Source organism: Sylvia atricapilla, chromosome 9 (assembly GCF_009819655.1).
Source record: "Sylvia atricapilla isolate bSylAtr1 chromosome 9, bSylAtr1.pri, whole genome shotgun sequence".
NCBI lineage: Eukaryota > Metazoa > Chordata > Aves > Passeriformes > Sylviidae > Sylvia > Sylvia atricapilla.
Genome location: NC_089148.1, coordinates 5963677 through 5987602, shown reverse-complemented (window position 1 = coordinate 5987602; position 23926 = coordinate 5963677). Strand labels below are relative to the sequence as shown.

The following is a 23926-nucleotide window of genomic DNA, read 5'->3' as shown; positions in this document are numbered from 1 at the left end:
AGGACACATGCATTCTCCCCCTGTAACAGGCACCTCTCTGCCCTCCAGTTCATTATCACTACTGAAAAATTCCTAAAATGTCTCAGTGTATCAGGGAATCCCAGAATGGTTTGGGTTGGAAAGGACCTTAAAGCATCTCTAGAGACATCCCCTGCCAAGGGCAGAGACACCTTCCACTGTCCCAGGCAGCTCCCAGCCCCATCCAGCCTGGCCTTGGACACTGCCAGGGATCCAGGGGCAGCCACAGCTTCTCTGGGCACCCTGTGCCAGGGCCTCACCACACTCACAGGAAAGGATTTCTTCCCAATATCCAGTCTAAACCTACTCTCTGTCAGTGGGAAGCCATTCCCTCTTGCCCTGTCACTCCATCCTTTGGAAATTGTCTCCCTCCATGTTTTCTGTCAGCTCTTTCAGGCCCTGCGAGATCACAGTGAGGTCACCCCAAAGCTTCTCCTCTCCAGGTGAACAATCCCAGCTCTCCCAGCCTTTCCTCCCAGCAGAGCTGCTCCATCCCTCTGCTCATCCTGGAGCCTCCCCTGGACTCTCTCCAGCAGCTCCAGGTCCCCCCTGTGCTGGCCCAGGGCTGGGGCAGCTCTGCAGGTGGCTCTCACCTGAGCCCAGGGGCAGAGGGGCAGAATCCCAATCCCTTTCCTGCTGCCTGCACTGGAGCTCAGCCCTGGGCACAGGGGGTTCTGGCCTGGATATGGCCCCACCTTCCAGGACATTTATTAATTCCATAATAAACTGAAGCACAGCAACTGTGCAGAGAGTTAGTTGACTGTGAGCATGTGGAAGAGGCAAATGATGAGTTTGTTACTGAGAAACAAGTTTAATTTTACTGCCAACAAAGCTCAGACACACGTGCAGGCAGCCCTGGCTTCTGCTTGGTTTGGTTAGGCCACACCAAGACTCAAGACAGGCCCTTCTAATCTATGAGAGGCTCATTTACTACTATTTACCCAATGACCTGGCTCAGGTACACGTTCCTTACTCCAAGCACAGCTCTGAGACACACATGGGGTCAGCCTGGCCCTGAAGTGATGCCCAGACATTTCTGGGACAATAAAACCAACCCCATCCCATGTGGGCTGCCAGGACTCCATCCACGGGCTCCACATCAGCTCCTGGGTGCAGGAAAAGGGAAATGCAGCTGGAGAAGTCAGCAAAAGGTTGAAGCAAAATGGCAGAAAAGCATTGCTCCAAGGTTAGGCATGCAGCTGAGGGGGGCAAGCAAGAACCTGCCTCTCCCGCCAGGAAAGGAATTCTCCACCCTTCAGGAAAAAAGAAAAGAGAATTATTCCCAAGTGACAGACTGCATTGAAAAGGAAGAAAAGAAAGGGAGTGCCAAAGTGTCAATTTATTTATTCATCAAGCAAAGAAAGACTGAAGGGTGACATCAGAGAGCAAAAGTAAATTTGTTCAAACACAACTGTCTCCAATCTGTTTCTGACTGGAGCAGTTAAGATAATCTTGCTATTTTAACTCAGATTTTATAGGTTTACATTAGATCAACTATGAATTCACCCCTGGGTTTTCCCCAAAAGAGACCTCATAGCCAGCAGGGTGACGTCTGTCCTGAGCAGGGATTGCAAACCCTTCCCTAGAAACACAGGGAATGTTTTAACATCACATTGCACTATTCCACTACTCTTCATCTACCTTCTGCTTTTCACAGCTGTGACAGAAGTCCATCCATATCTCTCAATGGACAGTGATGAATCTGCCCCCACCACCAGTGACAGGAAATGTGTGTTCCAACCTTTTACAGTCCAATCCAAAGGAGAAATTTACTCTAGTTCACAGACACTTCTGGCATTTTAAAACCTCCTGGCATTCTGAAAGCTTACCCCTAGTCTGGGAGGGGGGAAAGCAAGTTTCACACAATGCAAAATAATTGACAAAAAAAACCCCATACAAGGAACAGAACTGATCATTATCTCCTTCAAGAATCAACTTTAGGGTTAGAGTGTGGAATTAGAATTCATATGCTTCCTTCCAGAGCTAAACCAAGTGATAAAACTCATCCCAAGCAGATTCCCTGCTTGTTTATATTACAAGTCTTTTTCTCTCAAAAAGAATTGAGGCATTTCTATAATCTCATCCCTGAGTCTGAAAGGACCCTCGAGGTCTCTGCTCCAGCGTCCTGCTCAGTGCAGATCCAGCCTAAGTCAGATGAGGCTGCTTAGGGCTGGGCTCAGTCAAGTCCAGCTTTCACATGAGCACTGCCTGAGTCACTGAGAAGATGACATCTTCCCTACCCTGTTCAGGCAAGGATGGCTCAACACATTCCAGCACTTCTCCACTCTCACTGCAACAGAGTTTCTCTAAGAGTTAATCCAGTCATTCCTTGTCCTTTCTCTGGGCATCTCCAAAAAGAATCTGTTTTCTTTACACCTAATTATCAGGAACTGAAGATAACAGTAAGATTGCCCCCCATCAATACCTGTGCCTGCTCCTCAAGGCTGAATGAACTCTTTTAAAACCTGATGTATTGTCTAAATTAAACAGTGCCAATGAGACTGAGGCAGTGGGTAATCCACAGTGGGATGCCCTGCAGGGTGGCAGCCAGCCCCCAGACATTCCCAGTAAATCCACCAGGATTTTACACTGGGTGTAAAATGGAGCAAAAGATCTTCCAGCGATTTTGAGGAGCTCTAAAAGCCCTCCCAAAGCATACAACATATTTTGGGTTGACTGAGTCATCAGCTTTAAATCACAAGGGATATTTTTTTGTTGTTTGTTTTTCACATTTCACGGGGAAAATAAAACAACACACATTAAGTGCTGATATAGAAATATGGGTGCATATGTTGGCACCTCTTTCCATCCATTCCTGCACTCAAAGCTCCTGGAAGAGCACCTGGAGCCTGAGCTGTCCTTGCCCTTCAGGGCATCCGGAACACCTCTCCCAGCAAACTTGGATGCGTTGAAAGTGCTGTGAATTATAACCACAGAAATAAGTCAGCTCCCGTGACAACTCCTTCAGAACTTGCTGCAGGGAAGCTGAGGATAACCAAGAGGAAGGCCTTACCAGGTGGATCCCGAGAGCCCAGCAATGTAGGTGGCACAGTCCAGGACTCCTGACTCATAAAGTGCTTTCATGACTCCAGCAAAGCCCACCATGGCCCGGAAACCCCCTCCCGAGCCCAGCACGGCGATCACCGGCACCTGCGGGGTGACAGCAACACAAGCACACATCAGTGACAAGGGACACACCCTGGGAGAGCCCCAAGAAGAATCAGGATTTATTTGAAGAAGTCACCACTCGTAGCAAGATTTTTAAATAAAAATACACTCCGAATTTCTTTAGAATGTCTGTCCTTCTTATCCACGATCCAAATGAGAGGAGATATTTCATTCAGTTATTAAATGACCTGCTTAGTTACAAGACCACAGAGATTTTTAAAACAACCTAAACATCAGCTTTAATCCAATTCCTATCATTGTGATAGAGCCAAAGGCAGTAGAATTTACTAATGAGAAACAGAACAGAGACAAATAATATTTTGACTGGGAGTTTAAAAACAAGTTTTATAATAAAAACATCCAGCATTACTAGACAGAATGAATGAATTACTACATAGCATAGTCTCAATTCTACCACCACTTTGCAAAAAATACCAGAGAGATAATGGGAATTCATGGAGATCTGGACAACTAATCAGCCACCAAGTGAGGAGTGACCAGAACTAGACATATTTATTATGGCACCAGGTTAAAATTGTGTCCACAGAAGTTTTATTTTACACTTTTCTCCTCACTGCCCAGCCTTGACATCCATGCTGTTCCCCTCAACTGCACAGATTCCCCAGGTATCTGAAAAGAAGACAAAATAAAACAAAAATTCGAATATTCCCACTATCATATGTTTTAGCCTAAGTAGAGGGGTCATATGGTTCCCAGTTTCCAAAACCCAGGAGGATTTTCCACTGTTCAGTGGTGACAAAGGAACCACCTCTTGGTTGATACTGAGCACAAAAAGACTTGCACAGCTGTGCAGAAAGCCCTATCTGATCAATCTGTTAATCTGTCAAAAATCTCCCTGAAAGGCAATTTCAGGTGCCAATAGATGAGATCAGTGACAAGCAAAGGATCCATGTGATGACAGAGTCCTGTTCTTTCTGCAGACTCCATGCTCCAAGCCATGAAACTCCCCTGGGGACAGACTGTCACAAGAAAATGCCCGTGAACAATGACCAAGGCACTTGAGATGTTTCTTGAGGCTTCCACTCCCCAAAACTGCTTATTCTTGACGCAGTGAGATGATTTTGTTACCTCCATCCTAAGTGTTCAGCTTTAGTAATAGAAACCACAGGTATTCTCTGGGCCCCACATTCATCGTGCAGCTCCAGAGATAGGGATCTATCCCAAAAATGACACAGCCCAGGGAAGGATTTAGGATATGTTTTGTTAAGCCAACACCCCAATAACGGAGCAGCTGCTTTGAAGGAAGAGCCATGTCAGTAACCACTCCTTTAATAATGTGGGGAGGCCTTGAAAGCTCCTGAGGAGGACTGCCCACTCAGCCTGAGCAGACACATCCCAACAGGATGGAGATGTCACCTGCAGATGCAAGCCTGGAGAAGGTATGTGAGAACACTTCCAGAGCACCACTGCCCCACTCATCAGTGCACTGGCACCAGGGAAAAGGGGAGTGTCCCTCAGGAGGCAGAGGAATCCGCTATGGGAATGTCCAGGAGAGTCACCAACATCCTGACTGCAAACGCTTCCTGGATCCACAGGCACTCTGGGCTTGCCAGAGTCCTGCACTGGGATGGGGGGGGATACAGCAAGGGGAAGGTGGATTATGGAATCACAAGATCATTTAGGTTGGAAAAGATCTCCAAGATCATCAAGTCCAACCATCAGCCCAGCACTACCACCGTGTGACCACTAAACCTTGTCCCCAGGTGCCACATCCACACATTTTTTAACGTCTCCAGGGATGATTCCACCCCTGCCCTGGGCAGCCCCTGACAATGCTTTACAGCCCATTCCATAAAGAAATTTTCTCCAATATATAATCTAAACCTCCTCTTGTCCAGCCTGAGGCTATTCCCTCTCCTCCTGTCCCTGTTCCCTGGAAGCAGAACCTGATCCCCCTGTCTGTGCCCTCCTGAGCTGAGCAGAGCCACATGTCCCCTCTGAGTCTCCCCAGCACCCCGTGGGCATTGCACAGTGAATAAATTTAAAATTATAACAAAAATTAAACTGAAGAGAAGTACCTACTGCGTATTTCTGCTCAATTATTTCAATAGAAGTTGAGCTGCAGCATAAATCAAGTGAGGCACATTCAGAGTCTTCTCCTGCTCTGCAGAGGAAGCAGGCAGGTTTGTTACACCAGCTTTTTAGCTCCAATTCAGTTTCTGATGTGTTTAAGCACACAAAACAGTAAAATTTGAAATTAAATACACCCATCCTGCAAGGTGCCTTATGGGATAAATAGGGCAGAAGCGGGGAGGGGGGAAGGGGCTGCAGCCAGAGCATCCAGAGTCAAGAACCAAGAAACCTTGTCCTGATGAAGAACAGAGAAAAGATAATACCAAGGGCTGCACATTCTTCTACTCAACCACAAATCCTTTGTACAGAACCACCAGCACATGAGTTCACTCAAACTAAAAGGTTCCTAATCATATCTTCCAGTAATCAGGCAAGAAAAGCTAAACCATACTAAATCTTGTTTTGGAAATGAGTAGTGCAGATGTCTTCATCCAAATGCCCTGGAAACACAGTGCACAAAATCTGAGTACCTGTGGAGGAAAAAGAATGCCATAGGGCACACAAATGATTATTAAAAAATTGTTCTGCTAATCCAGTCATAGAGAACTGTATGCTTTCTTTAGAAGATTATGGTATTTTTAGAAAATTGCTTGAAGCAGCGAAAATTAAAAAAATAAACAGAGCAAGAAGAGAAGTATGAGAAATCTCTACCTCTGTGTTTCCACAATGGGCCTCAGGATTAAGTTAGGAAATTTGGAACTACTCACTTCCCCATCCAGACATGGATAATGAATTCAGGTATTAAAGTCTCTTAGCCTCCTGCAAAGCACAGCCTACTCACAGATGAAGCAACTTGGGTGACCTTTGAGTGTGACTTGTCCAAGATTAAACAAGGCCCACAGACAGCTAAGACTACTCAGTGTCTCCCAACTTCATGTTAAGACTTCAAACATTCCATAAATCCTCCTGCTATCTTCCATCTGTAGCAATAAAACTACAGTTTAATTTGAACAAAAAGGGATTTTTTTCATTGCTAGAAACAGATAAAAATTCTGACAAGTCAGCTTAGAAATACACATTTGGCATATGAAAAATGGGAGGATACCTGCAGTTACTGTCTGGGAAGATGCAATTTAACTGATAAAATTTCTGTATTGGAGTCAGTGAGGGACACCAAGGGAAGATGATGACACAAAGAGTAAGAGATCTTAGCAATCCTTTGTAATAATTTGTGCACAGACACCACCTGCATGGAACTGAGACCTGAGGCACTGAGTATCACTCCAGTTCCAACTGCAGCTTGGCAGAACATCCACATCCTTTCTGAGGATGATCCTATTCTGCTCTAGGTCACATCAATGTCACACTGACAGATTCCTACTCTGATAAGATCTGCATGTGTTAAGATTAAAATAACTGAACTGAAAATTAAGAAACCTTGAAAATGTTCCACTGCAATACACACAATTTATCTCAGTCCAATTAATATATGTTCAGTACTTGTTAAATTCTTTCATGTTCCTCAGAAAGTACACAGAAAAACATTCACAAAGCAAGACAGAGTTCAAGAGCACACAACAATAAAACATTTACCACCTGCTCAAAACTTCATGGAAATGTAAAAGATATTCTTCAGTGCTAGTTGCAAAAGACTGTCACATTCTCCTTATATTAAAAATGCACAAAAGGAATTCAATGCCAATGAAGGAATCAACCCAAATTAATTCATGGACTCTGTTCATTGCTTGACACCCCCACGGGCACAGTTTTCCTGTCACAATTCTGGAAGCAGAACAGGAGAGGGAATGGGCAAGAAAGGAAGAGAATGGAAAAGCTACAACAAAATAAGTAGATCTGTACCAAGTGGATTTTTAACTAACTCTAAATAATGCAGTGTTTTATGAAATCACCATAGACCTCAGTAGGATCTGGGCCCCTTCCTCACTGCGGTGTGAAGCCCTGGCACAGGGTGCCCAGAGAAGCTGTGGCTGCTCCTGGATCCCTGGAAGTGTCCAAGGCCAGGCTGGACAGGGCTTGGAGCAACCTGGGACAGTGGAAGGTGTCCCTGGCAATGGCAGGCGGTGGCACTGGATGATCATTACAGTCCCTTCCCACCCAGACCATTCCCTGATTCTGTGATATGACCCAAGCCACCATCAGCCCACTGAGATCTGTTGGCTTCCCTTCCTTTTGTCTTGGTTCAAAGCACCAGCAAGTCAAGGAAAGCTGCAGTTCCTCATGTTTCAAAGAAATAAAACTTCATAACCCTAATCCAGTACAACTGGCTGAAGGAAAAGAAGGAAGGAAAGAAATAAACTAATTTCCAATCTGACTCTAAATTTAAACCAGCTCATTTCCTGCCTAGTCTTTCAGAGATGAAGGTCACAGAGCATGGGATGGGTACTGGGCATGCAGGGGCAGATTCTGTGCTGGGTGAGTGCCCAGAGTCACTGCAGGACTCGGCAGGTATTTCACATACCCTGAGGCACTTTTCAGATGGCAATCTCCCCTTAGAGCCAACACCTTAACAAAGACTGGGATTAAAAAGGGAAAAATTGGAGCAATTTGATGAAAGGGCAAATGAACTACAGAACTGCAGAATGATTTGGTTGGAAGGGACATTAAAGCTCATCCTCTGCCATCCCAGGGACACCTTCCCCTAGCCCAGGCTGCTGCAAGCCCCATCCAACCTGGCCTTGGATGCTTCCAGGGGTGGGGCAGCCACAGCTTCTCTGGGCACCCTGTGCCAGAGCCTCCCCACCCTCACAGGGAAGAATTTCTTCCTAATATCTAATCTAAATCTCCCCTTTTATAGCTTCCCCCGGTCATAAACTTTAATTTATAAATTTAGAGCCAAGAAAAATTACTCTCCAGGCTAAATATTGTATGTTCATAGAGGAAAAGAATTTTTATATTCTATAATCTTTCTACATCAAACCCTTCCACCTCGCACGCCTCATTCTTTCCTCTCCCAGGCAAATGAAGGATTCCAAAGGGGATGCTAATCCCGATGGGAACTCTCCAGACTTACATCACGGGAAGTGGTCAGGTTCTGGCTGCTCTCTCCTAGAAAGGATTTGATGCTGTGCATGATGTTGTCCCTGCGCTGCTGCCGGAACCTCTTCTCCTCGTCGCACAGGGCCATGCTGAACCGCAGGTCGGTGGAGGAGCTGTGGGGAAAAGGGACAGGCTTGTCACAGGACACTCAGTTCCCAACAGGAGCACAAACATCACCCTGGGATAAATCCCACCCACCCACAAAATCCTCACCCACTCACATAAGACCAAATGAAATTGTATTTTTCATGTGACACCATCCATCAGCTCTGCAGTGACGCACAGCATGTACGACAAAGTACAACATGGCTTTAAGACATGCATTGTATACAGAAGTCATTAAAAGCAAATAATTAAATACAGCAAGCAAGTTCTCTGCTCATATACAGTTACAAATGATAGTGGCACACCACAGGAAAAACTAAACCCTTTTCTTTGTATTTTTCTCCACATTGTGGGTTTGAAAATGTACACAAGGCTGCATAAGGATCTCAGCATTGTACTTAAATAAAAGTACGACTTCAGCTGCCACTTCCCATGGACAGCAGAGAGGAGGAATGGACAAATCCACCCTGGTTCCCACTGTAAAGCACACAATGGTGAAATAGACCCATTGAGGCTCAGATAATAATTCCCTGGATTTTTAAAACAAACTATTATGTAATAAACTAATAGGATTAAGTAAAGAGGGGAAAAGACTCCCTAGAAGCAATGTTCCATGAAGATACCCACAATCGGCAAGGATACCAGGAAACAGCAGCAGAACTTGATAAGATCCTTTACATTTCAAAGCCTAAGAAGAAGACACAGCCAAGCATCTTCTGTTTATTTAATGTAAGACATATGAAATGCTTGTATAATGTACAAAGCCTGGCTGGTTCAGGGTGGTCTCAAGAACCACCCACAAATGCATTTTCCTACTACAACATGATGAGCAAAAATTATCCCTGGGGGATGTTTGTCAGTCTCCGGAGTAATCAGGAAGTAATTTGACTTTTACAGTGTTCCTATTTATAGTTACAGACAAAAAAATGACTGCTTAAATGCCTTGCTCTCAGAAAATCATTTTTAGAAGTGAAATGTATTGTTCTGATTATGCCTCAATGTGATTTTTGGTCTTTTGCCAGGGTAGGTAAAGAATGAGGGAGAAAGCTAGAGAGGGGAAAAAAACGGACAAATAAAGGTAGGCATCTTCTTCACTTTTACATGGAGAACTCCTGGCCCTAAATCTTCACCTGAATCTTCACTGTGTGGTATTTACATTTAAATACATTTTAGGGGCAGCTCTGTAACAGCAGCTGAAAGTTCACGTGAGGGGCCAAGTACTCAGAGAAGGTTAAACAGGACAAGGATGAAGCTCCACCTGTGTGAGGTCCATGGGTTTTTTAGAAACAAAGATCTTGAGAAGGAAAGACCTTCACATCAACCAGGCTGAGAGATCTATATGGGATGGCCTTATTCCTGCAAACATTGGGAAGGGTCACACCTCTTACTCCCAGCAAGGGCCTTTAGTCAGTAACAGAATTATAATATGAAAATAAACCAAAATTGTAGAATTTCCTCACTTTTACAGTACCTGGCATTTCTATGCTACAACAAGGAATTTTTGCACTCTACCTCACATGTTTTTAAGAAAATCCCAACAGGGTGGGACTCTTGAGGTGTCCTGTGCAGGGCCAGGAGTTTGACATTGATGATCCTTGTTGGTCCCTTCCAATTCAGAATATTCTGTGAGTCCATGAAAATTTTAATGAACAGTTTAAAATTAAAAAAAATCCTTTGCTGCTGGTATATTTTAATCTTTTTTTCTTTTTTTTTAAATATGAGATACTCACCATACTTCCAGAGACAATTCCAAAGTCATTTCTGTGACCTAAACAAGAAATATTTAAATATGGTTACAGCACTTAGAGAGGGAAAACCCACAAGCACACCTGGAACATCAACTACTATCATCAGAATTTCACTTTCTTTCCTCTTCATTTTTTTTTTTTTTTTTTTTTTTTTTTTTTTTTTTTTTTTTTTTTTTAAAGGAGGATATTTTTGGCACATATAAATGAGGTTCTTTTCTATGGATTTTTTTTAAAGCATACAGTGTGATTCCAAAATACACGACTAGCATTGAATACAGTGGAAAATGTTGGTAATTGCTGACTTTCATTCTACAGATCCCACTGTCTTGCCTTTTTTGCACTGCTAATCCCTTTCTGACAGTGCAACTCATCTCTGTCCTGAGGGGATCTGATTGTCTTCACCCACCCACAGCTGGCAGGAGAACCAGGGGATCACATCTAAGTGCCACTTCTGTGAGGAAATCACTGCTCTGTGTTCCACAGGAGCCACCAAGTGTCTCTGCACAGCTAAACAGGCCCTAACCAGCAATCAGGAAGGGTGATTGTTAACAGCTTGCTGGAAAATGCAATAAATGTCACTGCACAACGGCTTCACTTGCCAACCACACTGAACTCCCTGGCCAAGAGCTATGGGTTGGCCTCCTCTGCCTTTCACAGAGCACTGAAAGGGTTGCCTGCAGGAAAGAAGTTAAAAAATTATGATTAAAGCACCAGTTCCCTGTCAGGCACAATCCAGGAGTACTGGCTGTGGAACTAAGACAGAATGGAGATATTTTCACCCTCTCTCTGTGCAATGGCCTCGGGGGTGCAGCCCTGGAGGAGTGACAGACTCAGAGTGTCCTCTGTGTAAAACCAAATTCTCTCCTCATCTGGGGCACGTGAGCACCAGGGATGGAGCCACAACACCCCAGAGTGAACATCTGCTTGACCCTCAGACAGCAGTGAAGGTTCTGAGATGCAAAGCTGCCTCTGCCTCCCACATGCAGACCCAATTCCTGAAACGGGAACTGCAAATGAGGCAGGGCATGAGCAAGTTTGAGGGAGGAAAAGAACAGACAGAGAAACAACAAAGGGAGGACATGAACAAACAGAGTGAAGAGTCACTGAGGAAGCACTTCAAAGGCAGGGAAGCAATTACATTATTCCCCACCTGGTATTACTAATTTAGAAAGAGATTCTGAAACCATGCAGTGATCCAATACTTATAAAAATGTATGCATATTAAATAAACCCTTGGAGGGAAGCATTCCAACAGGGAGACATCATGGCATTTTCTATACCTTATACAGACTGCCACAGACATTTCAGGAATACATGCTATGTCTACACTGGGCTCAACCTGACTTCATTTCCCTTAACTATTTGCTTAAAAATTTCAGAGTACATTTGCCTTTTTTGCATTGTTTTTTTTCCACTATGACTCCCTACCAAGCTTTGCTGAATACTGATGAGAAGTTCAAGCAAGGCAAAGCCCTGTATTAATGGAATGGGCTTTGTGAACTGTGTTTGCAAAATATATTCATCAGTTCTTTCTCATGCCTGGCAGAACCAGGACCCGCTCTCAACTCATGCTCTGGAAGACCAAGAGTTACTGAAACACTTAGTGAAATAAATATGCAGAAACCTAAAAAAATAAAAAGCTGTTATTTTAAAAAGAAAAAATAATGGAGGGTATCAAAATTCCAACTGCTCAAAGGCTATGCCAAATTAAATGCTAAACCTTACATCTGAAACTCTCTGGTTTCCAATAAACAGGCCTTTAACCAGTTACTTGCTGTAACAACACTTTTAAAGTTGTTTCACATGGAAAACAGCGGAGTGGTGACAAATCAAGATCTCTGATTATACAATAAACTACATCCCAAATCAGAAATGCAGATGGTATTTACAGATTTCAATATGTGCAGAACAAGCTCAATTCCACCCAGATTTAACAACAGTTTCCAGGAGTTACAGTGCAGGCAGACAAGCCCTGTTCAAGTGACTCCATCTGATTTGCAGACCTGTTTAAAGGGAATAATCTAATTACTGCATCATTGCATGTTAACCAGGACTGTGTTACAACAAGCCACTTACAGAAAGTGAAACATGTAATAATAAAAGAATTCCTTCAGCTTTCTGGAAGCCACAGGCAGCAGCAGGAGGGGCAATGCACTGACCAGTAAACTCTGAGTAACCTCACACTAACTCAGGCCATGAAACTAAACTACATCAAGTGTGGAAGAAACTGCTTTAGGCAGAGAAAGTTCCAAACTAGACTTTTAAAGAGGATTCTTCCAGCAGGGACACCAAGGCATTCAGTGGCACTGTTTTGCTTAATTCTCCTCTCAGCAGGGATGTTAGAAGATAAATAATTAAGGCTTAAAATTGTCTTTAGGCTCTGTATTTATCCATGGGCAAGAGTGAATGCTCAGAAAACTTCTGACCAGGGCAGAGTCATGAATGTCCAACTTACATCATTGAAAGTTAACTGGACCTCCTTCTTCTCTCCCAGTTTCAGAGAAGAGATGGGAAACGTGGATGTGCCAAGAGTCTCATCCATAACATAGTTGGCATCCATGAGAGTAACCTGGAAGAAATATCTGGATATTCAATTTTACTGCAAGAAATCCCTCTTTAATTCCATCAAGCCTATGGTTGAATTAAAAAAAAAAAAAAAAAAGTACGGAAAAAGAATGGGCCTGACCCAACCCAGTCAATGGATTTCTTTTAAACCAGGATCAGCACATGGGAGAGTGTAGGTGGCATAGGTGGCACTTCAAGGACCTGAACTGCAAGAACACACCAGGATTATTCATGATGGGATTTCCATCCCAGCACCTCTCTGGCAGCACATCTCATCATCTTTCCAATACCTTCAAATTCTACGTATAAGGCACAGTACCTTCAAATTTCCAGTCAGTAAAACTTCCCTATGGAGAAACTTGTATAGTTCTAACTGTGATAGGCCAAAAGAACATCCAGCAACTTTTCAGAGAAGATGGAATCCACATACCCCAGCCTTGACTCTACAGATCAAGATTGTTACAGCAGTGACTTGGCAAAATGTGCAACATTCCAACTTACACAAAACTGCTCTGTGTATCCAGCCAGACCTTCAAGTCTCTTCTCATCCTCGCCATGTCAGAGCAGAGACCTTTCCAAAATGTAATAATATCCAAAGATGGATGTGGATATGGCAGAACACCATTCCACACTTTTGCTCTAATCCATGTGGATCTATGTTTAGCAGACTTTTTTCCCCAATGGCTGCTTTCCAGTCCTCAAGTAAGTTATTCAGAAAGAATTTCAAATTATCACTTACACGGTTTTTATTAAATAAGATCTCCAAACTCATTTGACTTACGGGTTTTTTTTCCACTTTGTGGCATTATATCTTCTAAAATATCACATATTCATGGCTTGGACTGTATCTTTTGCAGAAAACAAAAGGAATCAAGATACAATCACTTGAATAATTAGTTGCTACATCTGGGATCAGCCTCTTCTCAGCTATTAAGAATCTTCTTCATCCTCTGCCACAAGCAACCCTTTGAAACTATGAATTCTCTTTATTTCAGGACAGAGCTCGTTATTTGAATGGTATTTACATTGTTCTGTTTCCTTGCAGGACTTTATGGCCATTCCTGCAATCTCTGAGCGCTGTCTCTTAAAACCAAAAGCAAAAATTTCTTAGTGGGATTTTGAAGAGCTGCTTACACTTCACAGGGAAAACTGCACTTGAGATAAAGATGTAGATTAAAACAATCCAAGGAGTCACAAGGATTGTGGAGTCTGAGCTTTGGAATTCACAGAGGGTTTGGGTGAGGAGGTGACTACATACTTCTGACACTGCACTCCATTGCAGAATCCAAAGGCTCCTGCCTACACTACCAAGTTCACAATTAACCACTATTAAATGTTATCATCAACTCTTTGCAGGCAATTTTCAGGGAATTTTATTGCACTATCTCAGAACCAGCAACAGCCTTTAGTTATCATGAAGACACATTTCTACCTATAATCCATCTTGTTGTGCTTGTGACTGCAGTAATTTTTTCCTTTTCAAAACCCTTGAACCAAATTTTGTCCTCAACAAATTCAAACATTCCTAGGGAAGCTGCCTAAGTGTAAGAGAGCTCAGAGCAGGGCCGAGGCTCTGCTCCAGGAGGCCCAGCAGTGGCACCAGAGGAACAGGCAGGAACTGATGCCCAGGAAATCATTGTAAATTCCCTCCTTTTGTCACTAATGCAGGATGCATGGGATAGCTCTTCATGATCCATGGGTGTAATGCTCAAATCGTAGAGCCTTCCCCAGGAATGAAGAGAACTTGTAGGAAGGACAATTCCCTTTCAGACCCAAGGTCTGATGGTCACAAGCTCAAGGAAAACCTTCACAGGCTGCAGCCTCTGTCCCAGTTGGCCAATTTAGAGTGAACTCAGTAAGCTTGGGTCAGAAGACAGCAGGTGGCAGGGCCATCCTCTATGAAGAAGAGAGCTCACAGACGACCTGAGCTAACCTTAAATCCTTGCTGTACCCACTCAGAGCACACACCCAGCATTAAGGTCTTGTGTGTAGCCTGGAGAAGTTTAACACACTGAGACTGAACAGAGGCTTGGCCAACAAGGCTGCACATGGAGTAGTCCCCCAGAAGAGCCCTGGGTGGGCTTCAGGCAAGGAGGACACAGCAGAATCAGCCCTTTGCTTTGTCTCAATGGGCAGACACTTAACTTAAGCCCTACCTATTCCCTGTCAGTAAGAGCTGAATCAGGGTATGAAGCAGAAAGTACTCCACAGCTGATGTGAGGAGTAACAAGCTACTATCCCTCAGGAGCTGTCCAAGAGGTGACTCACAGACATACCCTGTAATGACTCTTCAGGCTACTCCTTGAATAATTCAAGTTATCCAACATCTCTTGCTTAGCACCACAGCTAAACCCAGGTTTAACATTGTAAACTAAGGGGTGATCTTGAGACATCATATGCCACACACTGTTATTTTACCCTCCATCTCCCCAGCCCAGCCCTGGGATTTACCTCCAGAACATTCTCCAGATTGGGGTCCAGAATGAACTCGAAGGTCTCATTCCACACGGGGTTGATGTCGTTGTTGAAGTGCTTGGTTCTCTTCCTGCAGTCAGGGGCGGTGGGGATGAACAGCTCCACGTAGGGATCTGGAGTGTCAACTGAGGAGCAGAACACAGGTCAGGCAAGGGAAAACTCCAGTTTGGGCTGGAATAATTGATAAAATCTCGTGCAACCACAGACCCTTCATGGTCAAGGGCAGAAAGATATGCACTCTGTAAGTTACATAAATGTAATGAGAGGAATGATACCAACAACCTCCCCCAAAAATCCATTAGGCTTTTAGGAGGGGAGGGGAAAAGCCTTGAGCAAACACAATGGCACAGGGATTGAGTCAGGTTTATTGGGAATATGCAAACACCTGCCAGGCAGTGAGTGGTGTTTTTAAAAGCTTTTACTTCTTCCTCTCTTTCTAGCCTTTAATGGCTTTGGCTCGTGTCACAGCAGCAAGTATCCCACAAAACAATGAAAACAAGCGGTTTGCTGTGGGTTTTGGATCCTCTTTCACCTTTGCTGGTTTGGGAGTGATGGAGAAAATCAGTCACAGCACTGCAGTGCAGCACACAGCATAAGGGGCACTCAGCCCTGAAACACTGCCACCACCACAGCTCTGGGGAGTCACCACAGGATCAGGTCCTTATTTACACAGCAGAACCCTGACTGGAAACAGAGATATGGCAACTCAACTGACAGGAATTACCAGGGGGAGAAAAGAAAATATTGGAAAATCCCATCGGATGGATCTAAAAATAGCCATTCCTGAGAGCACAGAATGCAGCCCTAAAAATGCACTTTCTGACAAGTCAAAGCATGCAGGGGTTTTCTGTACAATGAGGGGGGGTTTTCTGTGTCAAATGGGGCCAGGGCTCAGATGCTTCCCAGGAGAAGTTATTTCTGTGGTTGTGGTAGATCATGAAATGCCTCCTGCTCTGCTGTGGTAGAACACCCACGTCTTTCCAACACTGAAACATGGAATCACACAATATCCTGAGCTGTAAGGGACCCACAAGGATCATCAGTCCAGCTCCTGGCTGTGCACAGACACCCCAACAATCCCTGTGCATCCCTGGGAGCACTGTCCAAATGCTCCTGGAGCTGTGGCAGCCTTGGGACTGTGCCCATTCCCTGGGGAGCCTGGGCAGTGCCAGCACCCTCTGGGGAAGAACCTTTCCCTGAGCTCCAGCCATTCCCTGGGTCCTGGCCCTGGCCAGAGGCAGCAGAGACCACAGCTGTCCCTCAGGAGGAAACTGAATCCTCTCCTCCAAGTTTGTCCTCCGCTTTAGTGAAATGTTATCAAGCAAACCAATACCCACTACAAACAATTCCTTAAAGGCCTGTTTTGGAAAGAGATTAAATCCTATCATGAGGAAAAACAAGTCCAAACATTTCTCCCTGTACACATTTTAAGTCTAAAAATACCTTTTTTTTTCAATAAAGGCCAATTTTGGAAACTCTGGGAGTTCAACAAGACCTTATCCCTGAGATTCCTGAGGCCCAGAACCACTTCTCCCTCTTGCTGGGAGAAGAAGGAAAAGAGGAAAACAAAGAAGTTGGATAATTTCAAATCAAATCAAATGTCTTTTGGGGAAAAAACCCTGACCAAACAACCAAAAAAAAAAGCCTCTTGGAAACCACTCAGGAGGTTCTGAATGTGTCCCCAGGCAAACCCTATTCAGTGTTATCCTAATCCAACTTCTCAAGTTTTTCACTGTGCTCCATACCTGTGGGGCTCAGGTAATTGTTACATTGAGGTGGTCTCAGTGCTCCTTGAGTAACAAAAAAGTAGCTATTTAAAGCTGGGGATCAGTGTGGAAAGCTTTAAATAGCAACCTTTATTAGCTCCTTATGAATTCTGTCTGATCTTGTCTCTTGGTTATGGGCAGGGGAACTGGGGGATCAAGCCCCAAGTCTTTCCTCACCAGCAGATGTTCCAACTTGCCAACTTTTCCATTAGTTCCTTTCAACTACTACATAAAGCTCTGCCACAAAGAAAAGAATCAAGAGAAGCAAGGCTCTTTGAAAGCAAAAATCCATGAAGTAACAAGGTCTCATTTGCTAAGTCTTGATATCCAGCATGACTTGGGCAATAAACACCCAGGCTTGCTCTGCCAAGAGCCTGAAGTTGCCTACAAAAACCTGGATTTTACACAAAACCCTGATGGCTGAGCAGAGTTCTGGGCAAAACATCAATGCCTCCCTCTCCACTCAGATCATGCTGTGATCAGTCCCAACTCTGTTACAAAAACCCAATTTTTCTTATCAACACAAACAGCAAATGGTTTCCTACCCAAAGCATGTAGAAACCCCAGACTTCTGACATGCAGATCCATCACTAACTTTCTATCAGGCAAACCCTGGTAAGTGTTGAAACAGAAACTAAACCCAAGGCATGGATCAACTAAACTTGGAAAAATCAGTCTTGGTAGATCTGTATTGCCAAGTCACCTCACTCCATCTCTTTACTAGCTTTTCAACCTAAGGTAAAGATTTAATCACCTGCTCTTTCATGTTTGAAAGTTTATTTGGAGCTATTTTCAATTAAGAAAATGAAAATCTATTATTAACTTCCTTCTGTAGATGAAGAGAAAATATACGGTAAGACTGCTTGCTCTGATTAAGATATTGCTGTAAGCGATACTAAATACTTCCTTAAGATATATTGTATTAATCAAAATCTCACTCCTTGGATGGGGACCAAAAACTACCAGCAACCTGGCAAATAACACAGAAGTATTCACTTAATGTATTTCAAAACCCTGAAGTTATCAAATGTACATTAAACAGTCAGCATGCGCTCTCAGCATGAGTGTTTTTATTCCTCCTGCCTGGGCTTCTGCTAATTGATTTGCCAGGTAATGTTAAAAAAAGCTAAGCTGAAAACATAACTAAAAATAGTTTGATCACCACTGTTACCACAGAACTCCAGACTGTTTTGGGTTGGGAGAGACACTAAAGCCCATCCAGTGCCACCTCCTGTCATAGGCAGGGACACCTTCCACTAGCCCAGGGTGCTCCAAACCCTGTTCAATCTGGCCTTGGACATTGCCAGTGATCGAGGAGCAGCCACAGCTTCTCTGGACACCCTGTGCCAGGGCCTCACCTCCCTCATAGGGAAGGATTTCTCCCCAGTATCCCATCTCTCCCTGCTCTCTGGCAGTGGGAAGCCATTCCCATGGCCTGTCCCTCCAGGCCCTTGTCACAAGTCCCTCTCCAGCTCTCCTGGAGCCCTTTAGGCCCTGGAAGGCTGCCATCTATATTTTGATTTTTAAAGGAAGAATCGTTATGGTGTATGGGTCAAAAGCTGATGTTCAGTCATGACAAGAGAATTATCCATATCTGAGAATTATCTCTATCTGGACCTGATGACCTTGAAGGTTTTTTCCAGCCTTAAGGATTTTGTGCAGGGGCAGCACTGTTGGGGAACCAGTCTTTCGTTGCATGCTGTGCCTGAGGTACCAAGCACAGCATCCTCAGCACAGCAGCCCCCTGGGCAATTTGCCCTTGTTCCCAGGACATTTCTGAGGAAAGCAGAGTTTCTGTGCAGCTCAGCCCTCCTGGGGCTGTTCCTTACACAAGGCTCCATCACCATTTCTCAGAAACAAGGCGGCAGGCTGAACCAACAATCAAGAACAAGTATCTCAAACCCCACCTGCACACTAAAAAACACAGTTAAGGCTTTCAGCACTGATGCCAACGAGGGTCCTGCAATTAGCAGCCTGGAGGCAGATGAAGTCTCAGGTAATTAACAAAATGTTGGTGATAATTCAGATTTACAGCCCCTCATCCAAAGCTCCAGGGGTTGAAGACACACATCCAAAACCAAGAGCAGAGTCAGCATCCCCATTGCTGTTTTTAAACTGCTGCCTTAGGAATGGCTGAGAGGTAGAAAGTAAGGATTCACTGACTTTTCCTCATGTGATTTATCTCCTAGTTAAGTCATGGTTATAGGATTCTCCCTTTAAATTACATTATGAATCACCAAGTGAAACACACAGTGGACAGAAATTAGGGTCAAACATTTTCACAGAGAAAAATGAGTAACGCTTTAAGCAACCTGGCTGTTAGGGAAACATGTAGAGTTTTCTGCAATGACTGGAAACCATTTGATCTTATGTTATTAGTCTGGTGAGATGGCTGTCATCAGGTCTCTATATTAATATGATTAATATTTCAGATACATGATTTATATTTCAGTCATTCCAATTTCAATTACTTCAACAGCATAATTACCATAAAGAAATTACAGAAAGAACCTGTTCAAATATAATACTGAGATGCATGCATATCTATCTCAAAATAAAAAGTGGCAATAACACCTAATTGATCCACCATTAAGTGCAATCCCATTGACAAAAACTTACTGGGTCCCAAATGACCATCTTTGTGTATTTCCCACCATTTTTTTTGGCTTGTTGCAACACAATCCAACTTGTTTAGCACATGCAGCTGAGCAGCCTGGCTGCTAATGGGAATTGCTGGGTGACCCCTCTTTCCCTGAAGGGGAAGGAAACTAAACGACAACAGAATTTCTAGTCAAATTGTGAATTTTATGGCACCTCACAGTGGCACAGAAATATAAGTGGTGTCTTTGCCATGGAGAAAAAGTAATGGATTTTAATTTCATGGGCTTTCCCACTTTCATGTGATTTTTTTGTTTTTTAAAAGGAGAATGATTAAAAACTGTACTTATCAGTAACTGTCCGTCCAACCATGGAATAGATACTTGGGCTGCTCCAGACAAATCCACAATCTAGCAGTAATGCAGATGCCAGGAGACCTCCCAGAAGGTCACAGCCACCTAAAAACCCCAGGAGTACTCACTGCTACTTGTGTCTAAGGCACCACAGGGAATGCCAGGGCTGCTGGCTTTGAGGATTTTGCAAAGGGGTGATGCAGTGCCAGATTTCGTGAGCGGAAGGTGACTCCGAGGGAAGTAAGGCAGCTCTGAAGCAGCAGCTATGCTTTGAGAAATCCTGGGATTAGGTAACACCTTCATTAAAAATTATTTGTGCCTTTTATGACAGTGCTTTTCATCTCTGGCATTACTTCAGTGGAGGGAAGAACCAGCTCCCAGCACAGGTACTGCACTATCACCCAGTTCACTGCTGTAGGACACCATTGCTTCCACTGATCCAGCTTTGTAAGGGCAAAAAAAAACCCCAAACAAGTCAGCTTCTGGTCAAACCACATTTGTAGAAGTGCCAAGAACAAAGGAACATTGCCTTCTCTAGTTTATCTCACTTTGCAGACATACATTGAAAAGTGACTGAAGCAAAATAACATTTTTCTAGTAGTGTGTCAGAGTCTAAGGGGTTTAGGGTTTTTTAATGAATTTAAATGCCTAGTTCTCACTGTTAAACCAGTGAGGTATCTCACTCCATGTGTTGGTTTTGTACAGCCTGCTGTTTGGTAGGGAGGGGGCCACAGAGGTGGCTGCTGTGAGAAGCTGCTGGAAGCTTCCACCATGTCCAGCAGAGCCAATCCCTGCTGGCTCTTGAAGATGGACCTGCTGCTGGTCAGGGCTGGGCCATTAGAGATGATGGCAGTGCCTCTGTGATAACAGGTTTCAGAAGAAAATCAAAACAAAGTGGGGCACAAATTTTTCCTAGTCAGAGAAGAGGAGGTGAGAACACGTGAGGGAAGCAACATGGAGACACCAGGATCTGTGGAGAAGGAGGGGCAGGAGGTGCTCCAGGTGCTGGAGCCAAGATTCCTCTGCAGGCCATGGGGAGACCATGGTGGAGCAGCTGTGTCCCTGCAGCCCCTGGGGATCCACAGGGATGCAGAGATCCCCCCACAGCCCCTGGCGATCCACAGGGATGCAGAGATCCACAGGGATGCAGAGATCCCCCCCCAGCCCCTGGGGATCCACAGGGATGCAGAGATCCCCCCACAGCCCCTGGGGATCCACAGGGATGCAGAGATCCCCCCACAGCCCCTGGGGATGCACAGGGATGCAGAGATCCCCCCACAGCCCCTGGGGATGCACAGGGATGCAGAGATCCCCCCACAGCCCCTGGGGATCCACAGGGATGCAGAGATCCCCCCCCAGCCCCTGGGGATGCACAGGGATGCAGAGATCCCCCCACAGCCCCTGGGGATGCACAGGGATGCAGAGATCCCCCCACAGCCCCTGGGGATGCACAGGGATGCAGAGATCCCTCCCCAGCCCCTGGGGATGCACAGGGATGCAGAGATCCCCCCACAGCCCCTGGGGATGCACAGGGATGCAGAGATCCCCCCACAGCCCCTGGGGATGCACAGGGATGCAGAGATCCCTCCCCAGCCCATGGAGGTGCCCAGGATGGAGCAGGTGATCCCTGGAGGAGGCTGTGATCCAGTGGCAGACCCGTGGACAGAGGGGATGCTCCCAGGCTGGAGCAGCCTGTGCTTGAGGACTGCCCCCGTGGGCAGACAGCCCCAGGCTGCAGCAGTTTTGGGGGGCTGTGTGCCTGCAGGAGGGATCAGGCTGTGGCAGGTGTGCTGGGGCTGCTGCTCCTGAGAGTGGAGCCATGGCAGAGAAGTTCACAGGGAACTGTCTCCTGTGGGAGGGACCCCAGGGGCTCACAGGGGAAGGACTCCTCTCCCTGACAGCAGAAGAAAACCTCAGGTGATGAACTGACCAACCCCCAGGCCCTGTCTCCCTGTGCTGTCGGTGGGAAATTGGGAGGGGATGGGGGGAAAAGGTGTTACAAGGGCTTATTTTACCTCTCATTATCCTACTCTAACTTTGTTAGTAATAAATTCACCTTGTACTTTTAAGCAAAGTCTGTTTTGGCCTTGGAGTGTTTTCTCTTGGTCTTTATCTCAACTCCTGAACCCTTCATTAAATTTTTCTTTTATCTTCCCACCTGTGGCAGGTGAGGCTGAGTGAGTGACTTTGGTGGGTGCCTGGTGTTGGGCCAGAGTCAAACCATGACACTCCACCACCAAAGACACGAGCAGGACAGCAGGAGGCCTGGCTCAGCTCTGACTGTGGGTCCATGGAAATGCCAGCCTGGACAGGGTAACCTGGTCTCCAGTAAGTACAGGTATATCATCACATTCCTGCTGAATTACTCCAAACCCACAGTACGATTTTTAGTCCACATTTATGCTATCTGATGGAGTAGAGATTACTCCCAGTCTGGCATGAACCCTGCTAATACAGATTCACACTGGCAGTGTGCTCTGAATCAGCAGAACAAGTTTACACTGGGTCAGTGTTTGGTGTTGGAGCCTTTAGAGGTTTTGGAACTCCCCCAGCAGCCCTAGAGCTTGACTTCCCATATTGCTGATGTGCAACCTCAGGGCCTGTGAGGGAGAAGAGTCTCTTCCCTTGACTTTTTAATTCACACAACTGTCAGGAATGCTTAAAAAAACCCAGCACTGAGCATATATTCCCTGGATTTCAACTGTCATGTAACACTTTTGGCTGGATGCTTTGATAAAGCCTGTCACTAAAAACCATCCTTTACAAAAATATTCCTTACTGTGGTGGCAAACATGAGGAAGGCTGATCATTTTCTCCCTCCCTTTCAGAACACGTGCAGTCAGAAATACATAAATGAACATTCTTGAGCTGTAAGAGCTTTTCTTTGGTACAGATGGATCTGTGGGACAGCTGGAATCCTACAAAATACAAGGCAGTCCCCAGATGACGAATCACAGAATGAGTGAGGTTGGAAAAGGTCTCCCAAGACCACTGAGTTCAACAATCAGCCCAGCATCACCACGGTGTTCACCCACTAAACCTTGTCCCCAGGTGCCATGCACATGGTTTTTGAACACCTCCAGGGATGTGGACACCAAATCTCCCTGGGCAGTCCCTGACAAAGCATGACCACTCCTTCCAGGAGAAATTCCTCCTGATGTCCAACCTGAGCCTCCCCTGGAACAGCTTGAGGCCAATTCCCTCTCCTGTCCCTGTTCCCTGGGAGCAGAGCCCGACCCCCCCTGGCTGTCACCTCCTGTCAGGGAGTTGTGCAGAGCCACAAGGTCCCCCCTGAGCCTCCTTTTCTCCAGGCTGAGCCCCTTTCCCAGCTCCCTGAGCCTCTCCTGGTGCTCCAGCCCCTTCCCCAGCTCCATTCCCCCTTTCCTTGACTCCAGACTCTCAGTACCTTTCTTGTTGTGAAGGGCCCCAAACTGACCCCAGTTCAGATTCTTCAGCTCATGCTTTTAAAATAACATTTTCAAAACTAATTGAAAATCTCCTTCAGCAGCAACCTGCAGAACTCCTTACCCAAGGAGCTGTGGATGAGAAGATGTATGTGGGTTGAAGGAAAACCACTGAATTTTCTGCAGGAGAAACTCAGTGACAGCTGATTACTCCAAAGGCACATCCAGCTCAGGGAGCTGAGGAGAGAGGAGAGAGAGGAGAGGTTTCCAACATGACTTCCACTTCCCAGCACTGGATATCTCTGGATACAAAAGGGAAAGGATACTGGATGTGCCAAGGAAACTGAAATCTAGCCTTTGGTTGCCTCAGAGTTAGACTGAGATCTGCAGCAGACATCTTTAGCAGTTGTTAGAAGCACAGTTCATTTAAGATTTCTTCTTTTTTATCCATTTTATGGATCCATATTTCAGCCACATGAAGACTTGCACATGCAGCTTGTAGCATGCGGAGGATTGGCCAACTCTGACCTACTTTTCCCAGGCTGTTAGGCTGGAAAAGAGGAGCAGTTTAGCTTGTTTTCCCCTTGCAAAAATCAGGACCTGCTCCAGGGCCTTGCAGGAAGAGCCTTATCTGA

The 23926-nt window shown here is 45.1% G+C and overlaps 1 protein-coding gene across 1 annotated transcript in view; it reads right to left on the bottom strand.

Moving 5' to 3' along the window:
• Positions 1 to 23926, bottom strand: part of PLA2G4A (phospholipase A2 group IVA) — a 58370-nt gene that overhangs the window by 18713 nt on the left and 15731 nt on the right. Inside the window, exons 5-9 of the mRNA XM_066324693.1 lie at positions 15147 to 15295; positions 12586 to 12699; positions 10113 to 10150; positions 8252 to 8390; positions 3032 to 3168 (exon numbers count right to left, since the gene is read on the bottom strand). Of these exons, the coding sequence (XP_066180790.1) occupies positions 3032 to 3168; positions 8252 to 8390; positions 10113 to 10150; positions 12586 to 12699; positions 15147 to 15295 (577 nt within the window). The remainder of the gene's footprint in view (positions 1 to 3031; positions 3169 to 8251; positions 8391 to 10112; positions 10151 to 12585; positions 12700 to 15146; positions 15296 to 23926) is intronic.